General features: G+C 50.5%; 1 protein-coding gene across 1 annotated transcript in view; it reads left to right on the forward strand.

The window, feature by feature from the left end:
- Nucleotides 1–18,637, forward strand: part of KIF3B (kinesin family member 3B) — a 41,699-nt gene extending 23,062 nt beyond the window's left edge. Inside the window, exons 2-9 of the mRNA XM_055138538.1 lie at nucleotides 1,627–3,095; nucleotides 6,467–6,568; nucleotides 6,792–6,914; nucleotides 6,997–7,115; nucleotides 11,548–11,661; nucleotides 12,514–12,619; nucleotides 13,931–14,109; nucleotides 15,350–18,637. Coding sequence (XP_054994513.1) covers nucleotides 1,692–3,095; nucleotides 6,467–6,568; nucleotides 6,792–6,914; nucleotides 6,997–7,115; nucleotides 11,548–11,661; nucleotides 12,514–12,619; nucleotides 13,931–14,109; nucleotides 15,350–15,443 — 2,241 coding nt within the window. The 5' untranslated portion in view covers nucleotides 1,627–1,691 and the 3' untranslated portion in view covers nucleotides 15,444–18,637. The remainder of the gene's footprint in view (nucleotides 1–1,626; nucleotides 3,096–6,466; nucleotides 6,569–6,791; nucleotides 6,915–6,996; nucleotides 7,116–11,547; nucleotides 11,662–12,513; nucleotides 12,620–13,930; nucleotides 14,110–15,349) is intronic.
- The last annotated feature ends 1,773 nt before the right edge of the window (nucleotides 18,638–20,410 follow it).

Raw genomic sequence — 20,410 nt, forward strand, 5'->3', positions numbered from 1 at the left:
CATTCCTTGAAGTGCTGCACGCAAAATGTGTGCTTGAGTCCTTTGACTCGCTCAGGCCCCCGGATTGATCATTTTAATCCAGCTTTATGTCAGTTCCCCGAGTCCCTCCAGATTCGGAAGTGCCTCTGTCTCACAGTGGGTCAAGAGGAAGAAGAATTATTTCCCTTTTGTAGAATTTATAGAAAAAGGGTTCAGAGAGAATAAGAGGTCTTCTGTTTTTTTTTTTATGTAGATATTTTTACATGTAATGATTAGAAGTATGAAACATAACTTTTTGCATTTTGATGTGCCTGGCAAAGAAACAGTTGGGAACAGTTTGGTGCGGGACCACACTGACCCTCTGGTCAGCTCTAAGCAAATATCTGCAGGACAGGCCTCAAGCCCGGGCCCTGCTTTCTCCGTCCCATCCGTCCGTTGTCGGCCCGTCACATTGCTCTCAGTATCAGAATTGCGTGTATGTCCTGTGGCCTAGCAATTTCAGTTCTAGGAATTTATTCTTAACCACTCTACCTGCTCGCCTGTGAAAGGATGTGGTCCAAGGGTTTCACAGAGACGACCTAAGTGCTAGTCACTCGGCCCTGTAAATGATGGTGCGCCCGTGTATTGGATGCTTGGCTGCTGTCAAGTGATTCTGCAGTTCTGGAGATAGGCATGTGGCTCAGGGGGCCCTGGGTTTGGTCCCTCTCCCTGAATGAACACCAGGTGACTCTCATAGCCCCCAAATGCCACTAGAAGTGGCCCCCACACCAATAACAAAAGCAGAAGGAGCAGGGCAGATTTACATTGCCTTAGGGAATAAACTCCAAGATTGCTTAGAAAAGTCACATACAGGATTAATGCTGCATATACTGAGTATACACTGTAAATGCTGCATGTACTGAGTATATACTGTATATACCGAGTACATAACATATTTGCTGCGTATACTGAGGGCTGAATATAGCATAGTTGGTCTGTGAGAAGGGAGAGGTAAGCATGTGTGTGTAATATGCACGAACAGCTCAGAAAGATTGAAATTGAATACTGGGCTGGAGCAATAGTATGGTGGGGAGGATCCTTGCCTTACATGCACCTGACTTAGGTTTGATCCCTGGCACACGTACAGTCCCCCAGTCCCACCAGGAGTGATCCCTGAGTGCAGAGGCAGAAGTAAGCCCCAATAACTGCTGGGTGTGGCCCCAAAACCAAAATAAACCATATTATTCCGTTAAACATTTTAATATTTTGTCTTTGTGTGTGGAGGGGGTGGTTAGACCACACCAGGTACTCAGGGGCTGCTCCTGCATTTGTGCCAGGGATTCCTCCTGGTGGTGCTCAGGGAGCTATTTTGGTGCTGGGGTCTGAACCAGGGTCAGCTATGTGCAAGGCAAGCACCTTAATATCTATTCCATCCCTGGCCCCGGATATATTTTGTACACGCCAGTTTTCACTGGTGGTTTTATTTTGCGGGATGATTGGTCTAGGGCTACTCATGGGCAGTGCTTGGGGTCTGGTCCCAGTGGTGTCTGGGGGGGCAGGGCTCCCCTGCTGAGCATGTGCCCTAGCCTTTGACTTGATTGTGTCAGCAGCCACTCAGTAACCCCCAAGACAGCTGCCTGTTCTCACTCACTTCTGCTTTCTTCCCAGGACCGTAGCGTCCAGGCGCAGTTTGGACTCAGGACCCCGCAGACTGATCCAGTTGGGGGTTCATCATGTCAAAACTAAAGAGCTCAGAGTCAGTCAGGGTGGTGGTTCGCTGTCGGCCCATGAACGGCAAAGAAAAAGCTGCTTCCTATGACAAGGTGGTGGATGTGGACGTGAAGCTGGGACAGGTGTCTGTGAAGAACCCCCGAGGGGTGGCTCATGAAATGCCCAAGACCTTCACCTTTGACGCAGTCTATGATTGGAATGCCAAGCAGTTTGAACTCTACGACGAGACATTTCGGCCACTCGTGGACTCTGTCTTGCAGGGTTTCAATGGGACGATTTTCGCCTACGGACAAACTGGGACGGGGAAGACCTACACAATGGAAGGAGTCCGGGGTGACCCTGAGAAAAGAGGAGTCATCCCCAATTCGTTTGACCACATCTTCACCCATATCTCACGCTCCCAGAATCAGCAGTACCTGGTTCGGGCTTCCTACTTAGAGATCTACCAGGAGGAGATCCGCGACCTGCTCTCCAAGGACCAGACCAAACGGCTCGAGCTCAAAGAGAGGCCCGACACTGGAGTCTATGTCAAAGACTTGTCTTCCTTTGTCACCAAGAGTGTGAAGGAAATCGAGCACGTGATGAATGTGGGGAACCAGAATCGCTCCGTTGGCGCCACCAACATGAATGAGCACAGCTCACGGTCTCACGCCATTTTTGTTATCACCATCGAGTGCAGTGAGGTCGGCCTCGACGGGGAAAATCATATCCGCGTAGGGAAGTTGAACCTCGTAGATCTCGCTGGCAGTGAACGGCAAGCCAAGACGGGCGCGCAAGGGGAGAGATTAAAGGAAGCCACCAAAATCAACCTGTCCCTTTCAGCTCTGGGCAATGTCATCTCGGCCCTGGTGGATGGCAAAAGCACTCACATTCCCTACCGGGACTCAAAGCTCACCCGGCTCCTCCAGGATTCTCTCGGGGGCAATGCCAAAACTGTGATGGTGGCCAATGTGGGGCCTGCCTCTTACAACGTCGAGGAGACTCTGACCACTTTGAGATACGCCAACCGTGCCAAGAACATTAAGAACAAGCCCCGGGTCAATGAGGACCCGAAGGATGCCCTCCTGCGGGAATTCCAGGAAGAGATTGCTCGGCTCAAGGCCCAGCTGGAAAAACGGTCCATTGGCAGGAGGAAGAAACGAGAGAAGCGAAGGGATGGCAGTGGCAGTGGTGGGGGTGGGGAGGAGGAGGAGGAAGAGGGTGAAGAGGGTGAGGAGGATGGGGATGATAAGGATGATTACTGGAGGGAACAGCAAGAAAAACTGGAGATTGAGAAGCGGGCCATTGTGGAGGACCACAAGTTGGCTGCAGAAGAGAAGATGCGGTTGCTGAAGGAGAAGGAGAAGAAGATGGAGGACCTGCGGCGGGAGAAGGATGCTGCTGAGATGCTCGGCGCCAAGATCAAGGTACCGGCATCTCTTCCTTGGCCCTTTTTCTTTTTCTTTTTTGTGCTTTGTGATTTGGAGAGAGACAGAAAGAGAGAGACAGAGACAGGGAGACAGAGAGAGAGAGAGAGAGAGAGAGAGAGAGAGAGAGAGAGAGAGAGAGAAGGGAGGGAGGGAGATAGAGACATAGAGCGATGATTTTTCTTTGAAATTTGCTCTCCCAACAGCTCCATGATCCTCAGGGTGCAATAATACATTCATTGAATGAAAGTGGGGCCAGAGAGATAGTCCAATGGATAGCATACCTGCTTGCATGCAGCCAATTCAGAACATTCTGTCCCTGGAATCACATAATGATGCCCTGATCCCTGCCAGGAGTGATCCCTGGGCAAAGTTGAGAGTGGCCCAGGAACCCAAAAAAAAGAATGGAAAAAACCTTTGTCTGATTTAATAATTAATCACTGGCTTCTAAGTTTAAAAAAACATGATGATGACAGAGCACAAGGTCTAAAGGACAGCAGGAAAGCTAGCCCCTCAAGGCCAGGAGGCAGCCGTCTGTGCCAGGCTAGCCCTTGTCTCGAATCAGATGCTTCTCATTGTCTTGCTTGATTTTAGCATTTTGCCATGTATGTGTGTACCTCTGAGTAAAAGACGATTCTGCCTTCATATACTTCTATCTTTTATGTAAATGATTCCCACTGTTAATAATCTGCTGCTGTTTGCACAATGTTGTGTTCATAAAATCGACCCGTATGGATGCTTGTCGCTGCAACTCATTTTCACTGTGCTGAGAACTCTGCGGCATCTCATTTATCTGACAAATGGGTATTGTCTCCTTTTCTTGCTGTGAGTGAATGTTTTTGCACTTGGCCTCAGGAGAACACGTATGTACAAGAATTTCTGGTGTGAGGGTTGAAGAAACAGTACAGGAGGGAAGGCACTCGTCTTGAAGCAGCTGACCCTAGTTGATCCCCTGTACCACATATGATCCCCCAAGCACCTCCAGGTGTCACTCCTGAGCCCAGCTGGAATCGCCTCTGCATACTGCTGGGTGTGGCCCCAAAGCCAAAGATAAAGAAAGATTTTCTGGTCTGGCACAGCTGGACCCTAGGGTTCGTGCATTGGCTTTACTAAATGACAAGCCGTTGGAGCCAGGGAGAGCTGGAAGGCCTAGAGCGCGAGCTCTGTAGCCAGAGACACGGGTTAGCTCCCAAGCTCCACATGGTGCCGTGAGCTTTTTCTAAGTGTCCAGCCCCTGTGCCAGAAATAGCCGCTAAACACAGGTAGGTGTGACCCCAAACAATAGTAATAGTCATTGTTAGTAATAATAAGTTGTTTTATAAACAGCTATAACTTAAAGCTTCTAGACCCGTAGCATATGAGTCCTGGTTGCACCTCAGTCTTCCCAACACTTGGGATCATCAGACTAGCTTTCGCCCAGCTGGTAGCTATAAAGTGCTCTCCTATGGCTTTAACTTGCAGTACCTGATTCTACAATTGCCAGGACAGTTTTGGGTTGATCTTTTTGTTTGGGGCCACACTCGGCAGTGCTCAGGGCTTACTCCAGCGCTGTGCTTAGGGAGCACTCCTGGTGGGGCTTGGGGGGCTATGTGTGTTATGGCGGGTAGAGCACAGTTGGCCTTGTACAAGGGAAGTTCCGCTGTACTGTCTCTCTCGCCCTGCAGAGCAGTCTCATCACACTAGGCGCTCACTGGTTTTCTTTTCTTTTCTTTTTTGCTTTTTGGGTCACACCCAGCGATGCACAGGGGTCGCTCCTGGCTCTGCACTCAGGAATCACCCCTGGCGGTGCTCAGGGGACCATATGGGATGCTGGGAATCGAACCCTGTTGGCTTCGTGCAAGGCAAACGCCCTACCCTCTGTGCTATTGCTCCAGCCCTAGGCGCTCACTGGGAATCCAGCTGCCAACCCGAGTGAGGCCAGTGGCTGAGGCGTGTCCTAGAGCGAGGCACTGTCTTGTTCCTGGTGGCAGGATGTACTGTTCCATCAGTGCCCCTTCCTGCCCTGACACAGGGCTCCCGGGAGAGTGCCTAGCCAGCCATGGACAGGGCACAAGAGGGTGACACTGCTTGGCCACAAGCCAGAATTCCTTCTCATTGGAATTATGCAGACTTGAATCTCTGCTCTAAATTGTACCCAGGTTTCTGAATTTAAAAATGACCAGTGATGGGGCTGGAGCGATAGCACAGTGGGTAGAGCATTTGTCTTGCATGCGGCCGACCCGGGTTCAATCCCCAGCATCCCACATGGTCCCCTGAGCACTGCCAGGAGTGATTCCTGAGTGCAGAGCCAGGAGTAAACCCCCTGAGCATTGCCGGGTGTGACCCAGAAAGTAAAATAAAATAAAATAAAAATAAAAATGACCAGTGATCTCTTTCTCACCTTCTGCTTTTCCCACTATGAGGCCGTATTTGTTTTTCAGCTCTATCGTCCCCCTTCAGACCCAGGTCCTGGCGTGCTTCTGAGGCAGCAACCGTAAGCCTCGCAAGCCCGGGACTTTGAAGACCAGATGTGGAATGGAGTCGCCTCATACAGCACAGTTAGGGGCTGGTGCCTTCTGGGGAGGGCCTCACTGTGGGGTTCCGTGGTGACAGATGCCACTTCCTACCCCCTCCCACACTTGCACGTTCCCAGTTCCCCCGTTTTATTTGTCTACTGGGGTTTGGAATCACTTTCGTTCTCCGAGCCCAGGAGTACGTAGCCTCTAAACAGTCAGGGGCCACCGTAAGGCGAGACTCCGCATTGCCTCAAGTCGTGGACTCTCAGGCCATTTGTGGGCAGCAGGTTGACAGGACTTCCCTTTGCCAGCTCCTGGCTGCTGTCAAACAGTAAAGCAAACCGTTTGAGAGCGAGAAAGGGCACGTGGGGCGTGTGTGAAAGGTCAGTACTCCAGTCCCGAGGAAGCAGCCTCCAAGTGCACAGCAAAGAACAGTGCAGGGCTGCTTTGAACGTTCCTGAGGTTCAGAAGCGAAGGTTGCGGACTGTTGAGATTCTGTGTTTTTCAGGTCAAGGCGCTCCCATAACTTTTGCTACTGTCGAAATAGTGCAGTCTCTCAGTCTCTGAATAGCCAAACCTGGGGCAGTCTTCCGACATCCACAGTCTCCTGGACATTTCTGCAGAGATGCCCGTAGCCACCTTTTCTCCAACGTCAGACTGTGCTCCCTCTCCCTCAGGGCCCCGCCAGTTCCCACACCTCTGCCTCTTACCTCAGCAGGATCTGTGGGTCCCCCGTCACTTTCTCTCCAGCACGGTCCCGGCCAGGGCCTTTGAAACAGCTTCCTGTCCGGTCTGGCGCCTTTGTGAGGCCTCCTTTTGAGGAGATGGGTTCTCAGAGACCATTCACCAAGTGGATTCTGCCTCTTTCTCACTCAGGCTATGGAAAGTAAGCTGCTTGTTGGAGGAAAAAATATAGTAGATCACACAAACGAGCAGCAGAAAATCCTGGAACAGAAACGACAAGAGATTGCGGAGCAGGTAAGTTGGCATGCCTTTGCGGGGAGAATAGGGTGGAGTAAGGTGCATTCATTAACAAAGCAAATCTGATGTGTTAGATTCTAACAAGGGGGTGGAACAAGCGTCACCTCGTCCTGGCAAGGACACTGGTCTGGAGCACCCAGCCCCTTGCTCTCCTGCAGACAGGAGAGCTCTAGGCCAAAAGGTGCATTTTTTTTTTCTTCCCGTTGTTTTTAAATTTCAGAAACGTCGAGAAAGAGAAATCCAGCAACAAATGGAAAGCCGAGATGAGGAGACCTTAGAGCTTAAAGAGACATACAGCTCATTGCAGCAAGAGGTGGACATCAAGACCAAAAAGCTCAAAAAGGTACACAGGGAGAGGGCTGGGCAGAGGCGTGTGGGACCTGGGGGACGGAGCCCTGCTCACCCGCCTCTCCGCGGGCCTCCAGCTCTTCTCCAAGCTTCAGGCCGTGAAGGCGGAGATCCACGACCTCCAAGAAGAGCACATTAAGGAGCGGCAGGAGCTTGAGCAGACGCAGAATGAGCTCACTCGGGAGTTGAAACTCAAGTAAGTGCAGGCACCCGGTTAAGGAGCACAGCAGGAGTGCAGGCCCGGCTCTTCTTTCCTAGCCTGTCGCCTCAGAAAATCTCTTTCTCTGGGCCCCATCAGCCTGCTGGATGACGTCCCCAGAGGCTCCTCAGTCTCCCGCCATGCTGTTTTATTAAGCGTGTGTGCATATGTGTGTGTGTGTGTGTGTGTGTGTGTGTGTGTGGTTTGGGGCCATGCCTAGTGGTTCACGCTCTCACTGCTGTACTCATCCCTCCAGCCCCTGAAAGCTTTTAAAGTTCTGGCCTCGTCTTTAATCTCTTGATGAAAGAGGGAACCTTTTATTAACTTTTCTAAGTTTTAGAATTTTCTATCTTTTAGAATTTTCTGAAAGGTATAATGAACACTCAGCTACCCATCAACCAGATTCAGTGATAAATAACTTTTTGTCATCTATCTTTTACAAAAAATTTTCTTTTTTTTTTTTTTCCATACCCAGCAGTGCTCAGAGAACTGTGTGGTGCTAGGGATCAAATCCTAGGGCTTTTTGTTTTGGAGCCACACCTAGTGATGCTCAGGGCTGACTCCTGACTCTGCGCTCAGGGATCACTCCTGGCAGGACTCAGGACTTACGTGGTACTGGCAACTGAGCCTGGGAAGGCTGTTTACCGGGCAAATATCTTAACGCCTGTGCTGTCTGGCTTCAGACCAGGGTTTTGAGTCATCTCCTTGACTTCGTCATTGTTTTCACTGATCAAATATTATGGTATTTTATGTATGCAGTTAATTGACTTATCCATTTGTCAGTTGATGGACATTTGGGCTGTGTCCACTCTGGCTGTTATGAATATATTTTTTTAATTTTGAGGCCACACCCTGTGGTACTTAGGGCTTACTTCTGTGCGCAGGGAGCACTCCTGGCAGGGCTTGGGGAACAGTATGGAGAACTAGGGATCAAACCCGGCTCAGCCGCTAGCAGGATCCCTGCCTGCTGTGCTGCATCACCAGCTCCAGAGTAGAATGAATGATACTTTCATAAAAAACACATGTGTTTCTGTTGTCTTTTTTTTATTATTATTTTGTTTTGGTTTAAGGGCTATACTCTGCAGTGCTCAGGGGGTCCCACTGGCTCTGCACTCAGGAATCATTCCTGGTTCCTCAGAGGACCATATGGGTTGCTGGGGATTGAACCCATGTAACCCACATGTAAGGCAAGTGTCTCTACTATCACTCCAGCCCCTAACAGACAAGTTTTTGTGTGAACACGTGTTTATATCTCTAGGCTATATACCTAGGAGTGGCGTGGCCAGGTCATTGGGTAACTGTGTTTAACTTGCTGAGGAACTGTCAAATTGTTTTCAAAATGGTGCATCATTTTACATCTCTATCAATTTCTTTATTTCCTTGTCGACACTTATGCTATAGAGTCCTAATAGGTAAAAGTAGTATGGTGGTCTTGATTCGTATTTCTCTAATGTCTAATCATGTTGAGATCTTTTATGTGCTGCTATTTACTGTGTGCCATCTTTGGGAAGTAGTCCTTTGTCCATTATAAAATTGGGTTATTTGGGGCTGGAGCCATAGCATGGTGGGTAGTGCGTTTGCCTTGCATGCGGCTGACCCAGGTTCGATTCCTAGCATCCCATATGATCCCCTGAGCATTGCCAGGGGTAATTCCTGAGTGCAGAGCCAGGAGTAACTCCTGAGCATTGCCGGGTGTGACCCAAAAAGCAATAAAATAAAATAAATTGGGTTAATTGGGGACTTATTTTATTTTTGAATTCTGAAAAGTTTTCATATATTCTGGAAACAAGCCCTCTATCAAATATGTACCTTGCAAATATTTTTTCACTATGCAGGTTGGCTTTCATTTTCTTGATGATCTTTTGTTGACAGCACAAAAGATTTAACTTTTTTTTATTTTTGGGGTTCACACCCAGTGATGCTCAGGGGTTACTCCTGGCTCTGCACTCAGGAATCACTCCTGGCAGTGCCCAGGGGACCATATGGGATGCTGGGGATTAAACTCAGGTTATCTGCATGCACGGCAGGTGCCCTCCCTGCTGTGCTATTGCTCTGGCCCCAAAGAATTTTAATTTTGATGTAGCCCAATGTCTCTTTTCTTTTATTGCTTAAACTTAGGCTGTTGTATCTAAAATTTCTCTGCTCTGCATGGTGCACATAGATTTATAAATTGAGTAATGTAGACTTTTCTGATTGTCCTCTTTCACTTAGTGTTTTCAAGGGTCATGCACATTGTGATGGCATCAACACATCATTCCTTTTTATGGCCAAATATTATTCCTTAAATGATGTAACACATTTATCTTTTCATCCATCGATGGGCATCTGAGTTATTTCTATTTCTCAGCTGTTATGAAAATGTTGCTTTGAACAACTTGTACATAAGTTTTATTATAGACATGTTTTTAGTTTTCTTTTTCCTTTTATTTTGAGAGGACCACACCGTGCGGTGTTGGCCTGACTCCTGCCTCTGTGCTTGGGGATCAGTCCTAATTGTGCTGGGGATTAAACTCAGGTAGGCTGCGTGCAAGGCAAGCGCCTACCCCCTGTACTATCTCTCAGGTCCTGTTTTTAGATCTTTGTACTTTATCTTACAGCTAAGGTCTTACAGTTTCAGGTCTTATACTTAGGTCTGTGATTCATTCTGAGTTCAGGCTGTGTGGTATGAGATAGTGTCCTAATGCTTTCTTTTGCAGGTAGTTGTCCAGTTGTCCCAGCACCATTTGTCAAAAAGCCTTTCATTGTGGGGGCTGGAGTGATAGCACAGAGGGTAGGGCGTTTGCCTTGCACGTGGCCGGCCCGGGTTCGATTCCCAGCATCCCATATGGTCACCCTGAGCACTGCCAGGAGTAATTCCTGGGTACAGAGCCAGGAATAACCCTTGTGCAGTGCCAGGTGTGACCCAAAAAGCAAAATAAATAAATAAAAGCCTTTCATTGTGGGGCTGGCGAGATGGTATAGCTGACAGAGCACTTGCAGTGCAGGTGGCTGACCCCAGCTCAACCCCCAGTACCCTGCGAGATCCCTGCGCCTGCTGGAAGTGATCCTTGAGTGCAGAACCAGGAGTCAGCCTTGAGCACTGCCAGTTGTGGCCCCAAAACAAACAGACAAAAACGTCTTGCATTTCCTTTTCAAATTATCGAAAATCAGCATCCCTGGGCCGAAGAGATCGTATAGGGAGCAAGGTATTTCCCTTCCATGTGGCTGGTCCCATTTCCATCCCCTGCCCCACATATAGTTTCCCTGGCCCTATTTAACACTTTTTATTTGGTGAGGCAGTGGCGGGGGGCGGGGGGGCCTGGGAGGGCCACACTCGGCAATGCTCGGGGTTTAATCTTGGCTCTGCATGCAGGAATTACTCCTGGCAGTGCTATGGGGACCATATGGAATACTGGGATCAAATCCTGGTCAGCCACGTGCAAGGCAAACGCCCTACCGGATGTCCTAGTGGCCAAGTTTTACCTTTGAAAAGGAGTTCTTAAAATTAAATCTATGTGTCAGTTCTCTTTAGAGATTTGTATACTTAGAAAAAAAATGAAACTAAATAATTACCAATAATAATCTCTGGATATTGAAATTGTATGTAATTTATGTATCTTACATCTTCTAATGTGTAAATAGGACCTTTCTAATGAGAAATGTATATGTGACATGTGTTAAGTTGTGAGAAATAAATAGATTTCTTAAAGATCAGATAAAGAGAAAATTTCATCCCCTTACGTTTTTTTCTCCCCCCACCCGCCCAGGGAAGCCATTTTCTGCCATGTCTCTTACTCGTATTCTCCGTCACTGCCCCTGTGGTGTTTGCTGTGCCCCGTCCCCTTGGGTGTTGTCTGGGTCAGAGGTTTGGACAGTTGGAAGCAGTGAGGTGGCAGGAGACGGTCCCCACTCGGTCGACTGTGAGTGTCCAGGTTCTGCAGCAGTCCTGGTGTCATCAGGACTCTGCTTCTGGAAGTGACAGGCCAGAGTAGCCGCACTGAGGCCTCCAGTAGATACTTTGGTCAGCGCATGTCAGCTGCCGCCCTCCTCACCCGTCACTGCTCCACATTCTTAGGACTGACCCCCGCCCGCCCCTGTCAAACCAAGGATTGCTGTATCATCTCAGGCAGGGACCAGATGTCATTTGTGATTCTCTGCTTATGGCGGCCCCATAGCACTTAAATCTGTCATTTATTTGTGGAGAGACTTGACTCTTTTTTGTTTGGTTTTTGGTCCACCCACAGTGGTGCTCAGGGCTTACTCTGGGCTCTGCGGTCAGGGGACCATAGGTGGTGCTGGGAATGGAAGCCGGGTCAGCGGCATGCAGGGCCAGTGCCCTATCAGCTGTGCTGTCTCACCAGCCCTGAGACTTGACTCTTAATGGGGTCACTGTGTACGTGTGAAACTAGAAACTCCATCCATACTCACCCGTGTCTGTGTGCTCTTATAGGCATCTTATTATAGAGAACTTTATTCCTCTTGAAGAAAAAAGTAAGATTATGAATCGATCCTTTTTTGATGAAGAGGAAGATCATTGGAAATTACATCCTATCACCAGACTGGAGTAAGTCACTGTTAACTTCAGTTAGATCCTAAGGTGGGGAGAAGGCAAGGGACGTTGCTTAGCCGCACGAGGCCGGACGGGAAGTGCGAGAGCCCTGTTTCGTATAAACTTAAAATCAACTGCTTTGGGGCTGGAGAAATAGCACAGCGGGTAGGGCGTTTGCCTTGCATGCGGCCGACCCGGGTTCGATTCTCAGCATCCCATATGGTCCCCTGAGCACTGCCAGGTGGTAATTTCTGAGTGCAGAGCCAGGAGTAACCCCTGTGCACCACCGGGTGTGACCCAAAAAAGCAAAATAAATAAATAAATAATAAATAAATAAATAAAAGCAACTGCATTTCTCACTTGGCCCTAGGCCCACGAGTAAGAGTAAATGTTTGGTGATGAGTGTGGTCCTAGGAGGGGCAGAGTTTAGCCTTGGTGGACTGGAGACCTCTCCCAGCTTCCTGTGTGTCAGCTTCCCCAGCTGGGAAATGACACGTGCCGAGCAGAATGGGAGATCTCATGGGTGTCAGGCTGACCCCGCCTCAACAGGATTTTCACTCTGGGGTGGGAAACTTCAGTCCTGCTGGGGAGTGGGAGCCGTCCCCCGAGGCTGCAGGCTGCGGAGTGCAGCAACAGGCCCCTTGCCTGCAGCCTAGGGACAGGTGGGAGACTCAGACGGGCCCACCCTGGAAGCTTCACAGGTTCACAGGTGAGTGAGAAGCAGCTGAGCAGCTGCTGCCCCACTGACGTGTCACCCTCACTCTGAGTCCCCAGTAGCTTCTGTCGCAGGCAGGCTCAGCCTGTGCCTCAGGGGCCGCTGCCCCAGCCCACGCTGGCCAGAGCCTTAACCGTGCGATCTCCTTCCAGGAACCAGCAGATGATGAAGCGGCCGGTCTCGGCCGTGGGATACAAGCGGCCCCTGAGCCAGCACGCCAGGATGTCCATGATGATCCGCCCGGAAGCCCGCTACAGGGTGAGATGCTGAGTCTTGCAGTTATCGCCTCTTTACGTTTTCATTTTATGTTGTTGTTTTGTGTTGGCGTCACCCCCAGTGCAGTGCTGGGGTTGCGTGAGCCTGGGATTCCGGCATGAGCCAGACTCAGCACCTTGAGATCTCTCCCAGCCGCTCCTCTCAGAGTTCAGGGGGCCGGAGACGTAATACCTGTGGTCAGTTGGCAGCATGCAGGCAAGTGCCCTGTCCACTGTGCTATCACCTAGCTCCTGTATTATGCTCATAATAGAAGATTTTCATTAAAATGTGTTTTTCTTTTTTCTGCCTTTGCGCCACACTTAGTGGTGTGCAGGTGCCACTCCTGGCATGGTGGTCGGGGGAAGCTCCAGGCAGTGCTCTGGGAACAGTGTGGTACTAGGGATCAAACATGGGCCTCCCACATGCAGCCTATTTGAGCTAATTCTCTGATATTCATGAAAAATACTTTAGAAGTGGAGACATAGCATAGATTCTGAACACCCCGATTCAGTCTCAGCACTGCAGAGCCACCCTCCGCCATGTCGGTAGCTCTGGAGGCCCTGGGCATCGCCGGGGTAGCCCAAGCATTGATCTGTTTGACCTAACTGACAAGTCCCAGAGCCCCCTGAATGTTGCTTAGAAGAACCCCACACTGCAATAAAATAAAAGGGTACTTTTTTTTTTAATTCTTTAATTAGTGAGTCACCATTAGGGTACAGATACAGATTTACACATTTTCGAGCTTGTTTTTCCCTGATACAATGTTCGAAAACCCATCCCTCCACCAGTGCCCATTCTCCACCACCAATAAACCCAGTATCCCTCCCACCCCCCAATCCAATCTCCACCCGACCCCACCCTGCCTCTGTGGCAGGGTATTCATAAAAGGGTACTTTTTAACTTTATTGAATCACTGTGAGCTAGACCCTTACCAAGCTGTTCATGATTGGATTTTAGTCATATGTTATTCCAGCACCCATCCCTCCACTAGTGTGCATTTCCCAGCACCAGTGTCCCCAGGTTCCCTCCCATCACCCCCCACCCCCGACCCCATTAAGGCCTCTCTGTTCATTGTTTTTCCAAAAGGAGCATGACTTAGAGACGAAAACAAAAATCATCTGTGATACTGCCAGGACAGAAGTGATAAAAGGCAGGGACTGGGACAACAAAAGTCTGGTCGAGTGCCCCGGCACTGGCTCCAGGCACTGAGTCACAGACCATGCACGTGGCCCTTCTGTTCTTAAGGAGGTCGGGACTGCAGGTGCCCTCTCCTGACCGGAGCCAGCCGGACTGCTTATGGGTGTACTTTTGCAGGCCGAAAACATTGTGTTGCTAGAGTTGGACATGCCCAGCCGGACCACCAGAGATTATGAGGGCCCTGCCATTGCCCCCAAGGTCCAGGCGGCTTTGGATGCAGCCCTACAAGATGAAGATGAGATACAGGTGGACGCCTCGTCCTTTGAAAGCACCACAAATAAGAAGCCGAAGGCCAGGTGCGTGGACTCTGATGACCTGTGTTTGACATAGCATGTTTGAGCGAAGTCAAACCAAGGTAAAGGGCAACACGGGAACTTGTTCATCATGGAGCACACCAGAGAATACTGCCATATTGCTTCTAGGTCTGTTCTTCCACTCCACAAATGTCAGTGGTCCAGGCATTAGGCCTGAAAACATACTGACCCATTTTCCCTCGAGGAGCAGGCTAGGGAACACTTCTTTGGTGCTCAGCGGGTAATAGCTCAGTTCTAAGTACTTAAAAAAAATTTTTTTTTGGTTTTTTTTTTTTTTTTGGGTCACACCTGGCAATGCACAGGGGTTACTCCTGGCTGTGCACTCAGGAACCACCCCGGCGGTGCTCAGGGGACCATATGGGATGCTGGGATTCAAACCTGGGTCGGCCACGTGCAAGGCAAATGCCCTACCCGCTGTGCTATTGCTCCAGCCCCCAAATTTTTTTTTTCTATATGATTTCTTGCAGATACTTGTAAAACTAGTATTACCCAAGTCTCGTTTTATAGATGAGAAAAGAAAGGCTTAGAGAATTGGGGGAAGTGGCCGGGAGTTTATTTGGGACTGAATTAGAAGTACTGTCTTTCCGGAGCCAGGGATTAAGCTCAAAGCTCCAGCAAGGCCTGGGCTCCTGAGCACCGTGCTGAGAGTAGCACTCAGACACTCTGGGGGAGTGTCCCAAAAACCGAAAGTAAAACCAAACAACAACAAAGATGAGAGAAATTTTGCCTGCATACGTAATACTTGTTACCAATTTGGGGAAGATGATCAAAAGGTTATTTTAGTTCTTTTATGTAGAAACTTCCTACAAGTCAGAAGCTCATCCCCAAAGCTGAGGCCTTAAAGTTGGCAGGTCATAGCAGGCTTTGCAGAGGGTCCGGCTGGGCCAGTTTAGTTTTCCAGGTGAAAAAAATGACTGACTTTTAGACAACTAGTAAAAGGCCAGATTGAAATGTCAGGGACAGGGCTGGAGAGATAGTACAGTAGGTAAAGCTTGCCTTGCATGCAGCCAACCTAGGTTCAATCCCCGCATCCCATATGGTCCCCTGTGCACTGCCAGGAGTAATTCCTGAGTGCAGAGCCAGGAGTCAGCCTGAGCACTGCTGGGTGTAGCCTCCCCACTCACCACCCCCTCCAATAAAAAGAAATGCCAGGCACACTTAGTGGGAAAGCGTCAGCGCCAGAGATGGACGTGTAACCGGAACCTCTGCTTGACTTCTGCAGGCCTAAGAGTGGAAGGAAGTCGGGAACATCCTCTTCCTCAGGAACCCCTGCATCTCAGCTTTATCCACAATCTCGGGGGCTGGTTCCAAAGTAAAGCCGGCTCCTCCTCTCCCAGGTGTAAACAGCATTTGCCTTCGAGAGAGTCGAGGAGCGAAGACCTGCCGAGAGGACCGAGCCCCAACTCAGCACCGTTCCCCTGGAGAGGTGGTGCGGCCTCCGCAGACTGACCCACTGAATCTGGCTGAAGGGTGCTGGCCCTCACCTGGCACCTGGCACTGGCTCCTCGGGGAAATGCTCTTTACTTAGCGTCTCAGATGTGCACGGGAGTGCTAGCCGCGACAGCCCGCTCGGAAAGCAAGAGAACGCCCCTGACCTTGCTGCCCTCATCCTCACACCCCCCCACCCCCTCTCCTTCTCTGGACACTAGGCTCCCTCCTTGTTGAACGAAAGGGCAGAATCAGGAGTCACTTTAGCAGAACCAAGTCTTCAGAGCCTCAAATAAAATGACATTGAGGTGGAAGGCAAACGTCCTAGCATTTGAATGGGTGTCTGCTCTTGGAGGTCGAAGGGAGAGTCCTTGCTCAGATCCCAGGCCGCAGAGGGCACGATCAGTCACCTGGGTGCCTCAGGGAGCAGCGGCTCTGCCTCTGGGAGCTCTGCGAGGCAGTCTCTCCAAAGAAGACGCCCGCGTTGCTCCCCAAGGAGGCAGTGTCAGAAGCAATAGAATAACATTCCCTTCACCTCCTTGGAACGTTCCGGGAACTAGCTTCTTTCAGTCCTCAACCATGGCCACCCTCTTGTTAAGGACGCAAGTCTCTAAGCTGGTGCCATGTCCACGCACCAAGTCCTCGAGACTTCATTTGCCACCATCCTGTCCCACACTCACCCGAGCATCCCTGCCTCGCCCATCCTCTGCCACAGAGTGTCCCCTGTTGGGGGGCTCTGCCTTCTCTGAGGGGACAGGAGTCAGGGCCACAGAGGTCCAGGTGCCCCGGGGAAGGTGGCGCTTGTTTCGTACTGGCCGAGTGTGAGGGTGCTGGGAGGCAGGGGCAGCCAGGGACGAGAGGCGCGGGGCAGTGGGACGGGAGGGCAGCCAGGTGGGAGCAGAGGCACCCTGCCTGCCCTCACAGGAAAGTCACCCCACCCCGACCTGCGCACCCGCCCCAGGGAGCAGCCTGTGACTGGACAGGCCCAGCAGGGAGTTAGGAATTCCCGTTTACATTTACTAGTTTGGTTGTAAGTTTTAGTTCTTTGTATTACTGAAATCGGAGCTTCGTACCGTGTTGCTCATTAGGTGGACAACGTTACTCCCCCCACAAGAAGCTCCTCAGTCCTCCCTCTCTGGACGTGTCACCACAGGGTACCTGTGTTCCCTGAGTGTGTCCTTGTGTGTCTGTGAAAGAGAGACCAAGAACTTGCCCACTTTTATGGTGACACTCACATGCAGTTGTCACTTGGTCTGTGTGAAGGGCCCATTGAATGACTAATCCAGGCAGGAAATGCTCCCGTGTGTGCCGTCTGGGTCCCGGAGCCAAGCTTGAGGGGACAAGATGCCTCCCCAGGTCTGCCTCCCCTCATGCACCTTGCTGGCACGGTGCCCCAGGAGGCAGTAGCTGGGTCGGCCTTGAGTTACAGTTACAGCAGCTCCGCTGCTCCTTTCCCAGGGCACACGTGTGGGGCTCAGAACCCGTGGGAAGGTGGCGGTCACAAGTGCGATGTCTTAGCAATCTGTTCCCGAGCTCTGTCATCTGGATGCTTTGTCGTCGTCCTCTCAGCCTGGGGCCCCTTGCAGTGACTCTCAGAGCATCACGAAGCTCATCCCGTCTCTCCCAGGGTTTTTGCAGAGAACTGACCTATTTGCATAGGGACCAGACGATGGGGGAGAGGCAGCCTCAGACAGCTCTCAACCTGTCACACCTCTCTCTCTTTCTCTCTCCCTCCCTCTCTCCCTCCCTTCCTCCCTCCCCCCTCTCTCTCTGTCTCTCTCTCTCTCGTACTCCGAAGCGAGTCTGAGTTCTGCAGGCTGACAGTAATCATCCAGCCGCTCTGTGCGCTGGGAGCGGTCGACACTGATGTGTGGGGGGGGCAGTTCTCACCAAGAGTGGGTAAGTCACCAGAGAACTTTCCTAAGGAGGCAAAAGAAGGAAGCCAGGTTGTCAGGAAGGATTTTGAAAACACAACCCAGTGGGACTGTGTGGTGATCTGAGAACCGTGACAAGGAATCCGGGGGTGGGGAGAGCTGTCTCTCCCCGACTCCCCCCAGTCTCTGGTGCTTTCCTTCTCTTTAAAAACGGATCCGATCGATGCTTGGTGAAGATAGTAGACGGTGCTGCTGCCACCGGCAAGCTGCTGCCGTGGGCTCTGAGCGTGTGGAGGATGTACAGAGCCCACGAGGGAACCGGGCGTTTGTGTCTAGAGCGATGCTAGAATCTCCCAAGCCACCTGAGAACCTTTGGGCCAGCGACAGCTTGTGACGTCTGGAAGCAAGTCTAACATCTAAGCTGGCAGTCCAGGAGGAGGGGTGTGACCGAGGCCTCCGCCAGTGGGCGCATGTCCGGTCTCACGAGTTGGCCGCAGGTTCAGAGCCCAAGGCACGCACCCTAGGCCGGAAGCACTTTCTGCAGACTCGGACCCATCCCGGCCTGTCCCCACTTGAATGCCCGCATGCTGCTTGACTGGCTCCGCTCACCTCCGTGGCCCAGATGCCCCAGAGTCCCGTGTGACTCCTGGAAGTCGTCCCTCTCTGAATGTAGAATCGTTGCCAAGTTCCTGAGAAGCGTCCATTCCCTGTGGACACGGGAGACATCAGCTCCGCCTCCCAGAAGGACCAGGCTCCCCGGGAGCGTTACCTCGGGCCATCCCAACACCGGGAGTGAGTGAAGACGGGGCTACTATCTACTCTCAAAGCCATAATCAAAATGCTCTGAGGGAACTGGGCAAGACGAGTGGGCCTGGCTATTGTCCATCGCGCAAGGTTTTTGTCTTGGACTGTTCAGAAATCTGCCACCTTTTCTCCCCACCTTGTGTCTTGAATGAAATGCTCTTAAGGTTATTTATGGAAGAAGGGATCCCCGGGCAGGCACGAGGGTGGGCTTGATGGCTCCTTAGAGTTGTTGCTGATCTTGACCTTCTCTTTGGCTACCTTGAGACAAAGAATCTGCCAATACTTGGGGCTCTGAGTTTTACAGTTGATATTTATTTGTATCATCTCTTTGTCTAGGAATGTAAAAGTGATTCTAAACTAAGATGTGTAATAAAAGTCAATCAGATTTATGGTACCTGCGAAAAGGCGTTCTCATTCTTTGGAAGCTTTGAAAGATGGCATGTCTGCAGCTGGCACTCTCAAATTCGTTTGTGTTTTTGGGTCACACTCAGTTGATCACTTAAGGCAGTGCCAGGGATTGAACCCGGATCACCCACGTGGAAGACAAGCACCTTAACCTCTATATTATCTCTGTCATTGGCGCTCTCTGTATAAAGTCAGGCGGGGATGGTTGCAGGTTTAAAGATACAGCAGCAAAGGGCTGGCGCTATGGGATAGCAGAAAGAGTATTTGTCTTGCATGCAGCCAACCATGGTTCGATCCCTGGCATCCCATATGATCCCCTGAGCACTTCCAGGAGTGATTCCTGAGTGCAGAGCCAAAAGTAACCCCTGAGCATCACTGGGTGTGACCCAAAATGTAAAAAAAAAAAAAGATACAGCAGGAAGGTCAGGTGTGATAGTGTGATTGAATCGATGGACAGGCTGCAATTTCTCGTGATTGCCCAGTGGCTCAGGGACCCAGAGAAAGCAGCAAAGAAATGTTTCCCACATTTCCCACAGAGGGACCTGAGCCAAGCTGGTGCCACAGGCATGAAAGTTGACTTGCGGGGTTGGCGCAGTAATACAGTGGATAGTGTGTTGGCCTTGCACAAACCCGGGTTTGATCCCTGGCACCACATATGGTTCCCTAAGCATGCCAGGAGTGATCTCTGAGCACAGAGCCCTGAGCACCGCTGGATGTGGCTCCCAAACAAACAAACTTGTATTTGTTTAACTTGTATTTAAAAATTTTAACACAAGGGCCTGGAGCGATAGCACAGCGGGTAGGGCATTTGCCTTGCATGCGGTTGACCTGGGTTTGATTCCCAGCATCCCATATGGCCCCCACGAGCACTGCCAGGAGTAATTCCTGAGTGCAAAGCTAGGAGTAACCCCTGTGCACCGCTGGGTGTGACCAAAAAAGCAAAAAAAAAAAAAAAATTTAACACATAGGATCAGAGAAATGGCTTATCAGGCTGGAATACATCCTTTTGCATGCAGGATGTTTAATCCCTGGCACCACGTGGTCCCCCCTAACATTGAGCCAGAAATAAGTAGCCCTTGAATACTGCTGGGTGTGGCTCAAAGTTACAAAACACAGGCCACACACTGTGATGGCTTCCTGGGCACAGACTGCTGTGGATATGGGGATCCTTGGTATTGGGAAATGTGGACTGTGTAAAATCCAGCAAAACCTTGGCTCTGAGCTGGATTTTATTCTGGTTGCACCTTTGCTTACTAGCTGTGTGACTTTGGCTCATTTAACTTACTTACCTGAACCTTGGGCTCTTGTGTGTAAAACAGAGTGAGAAGGTGCCAGAGAAGTAAGGCATTTGCCTTGCTTGACTTGACTCCTGTTCAATCCCCGGCGCCGCGTATGGTCCCCTGAACACCACCAAAAGTGATCCCTGAGTCCAGAGCAAGAAATAAACCCTGTCTGTCCCATACCACCACCCCCAATGCTGACTGAAAGGGCTGCAAAAATAGCACAGGGCTTAAAACACTTGCACACCAACCCCAGTTCAGTTCTTGGCATTGCAAATGGTCCCCCGAGCTCCCCCAGGAGTGACTCCTGAGCACAGAGCCAGAGGTAAGCCCCGAGCACCACCAGATGTGGCCCAACACACACACACACACACACACACACACACACACACACATACCTTACAAGTGAGGATTATTATTTAAAGCAACAAGAACCCAGGTTTGTGGACTAGAGCAGATGAAAGGCGGTCTCCCTGTGAGAGAGCCTGTGTT

The sequence above is a fragment of the Sorex araneus genome, chromosome 5 (genome assembly GCF_027595985.1).
Source record: "Sorex araneus isolate mSorAra2 chromosome 5, mSorAra2.pri, whole genome shotgun sequence".
NCBI lineage: Eukaryota > Metazoa > Chordata > Mammalia > Eulipotyphla > Soricidae > Sorex > Sorex araneus.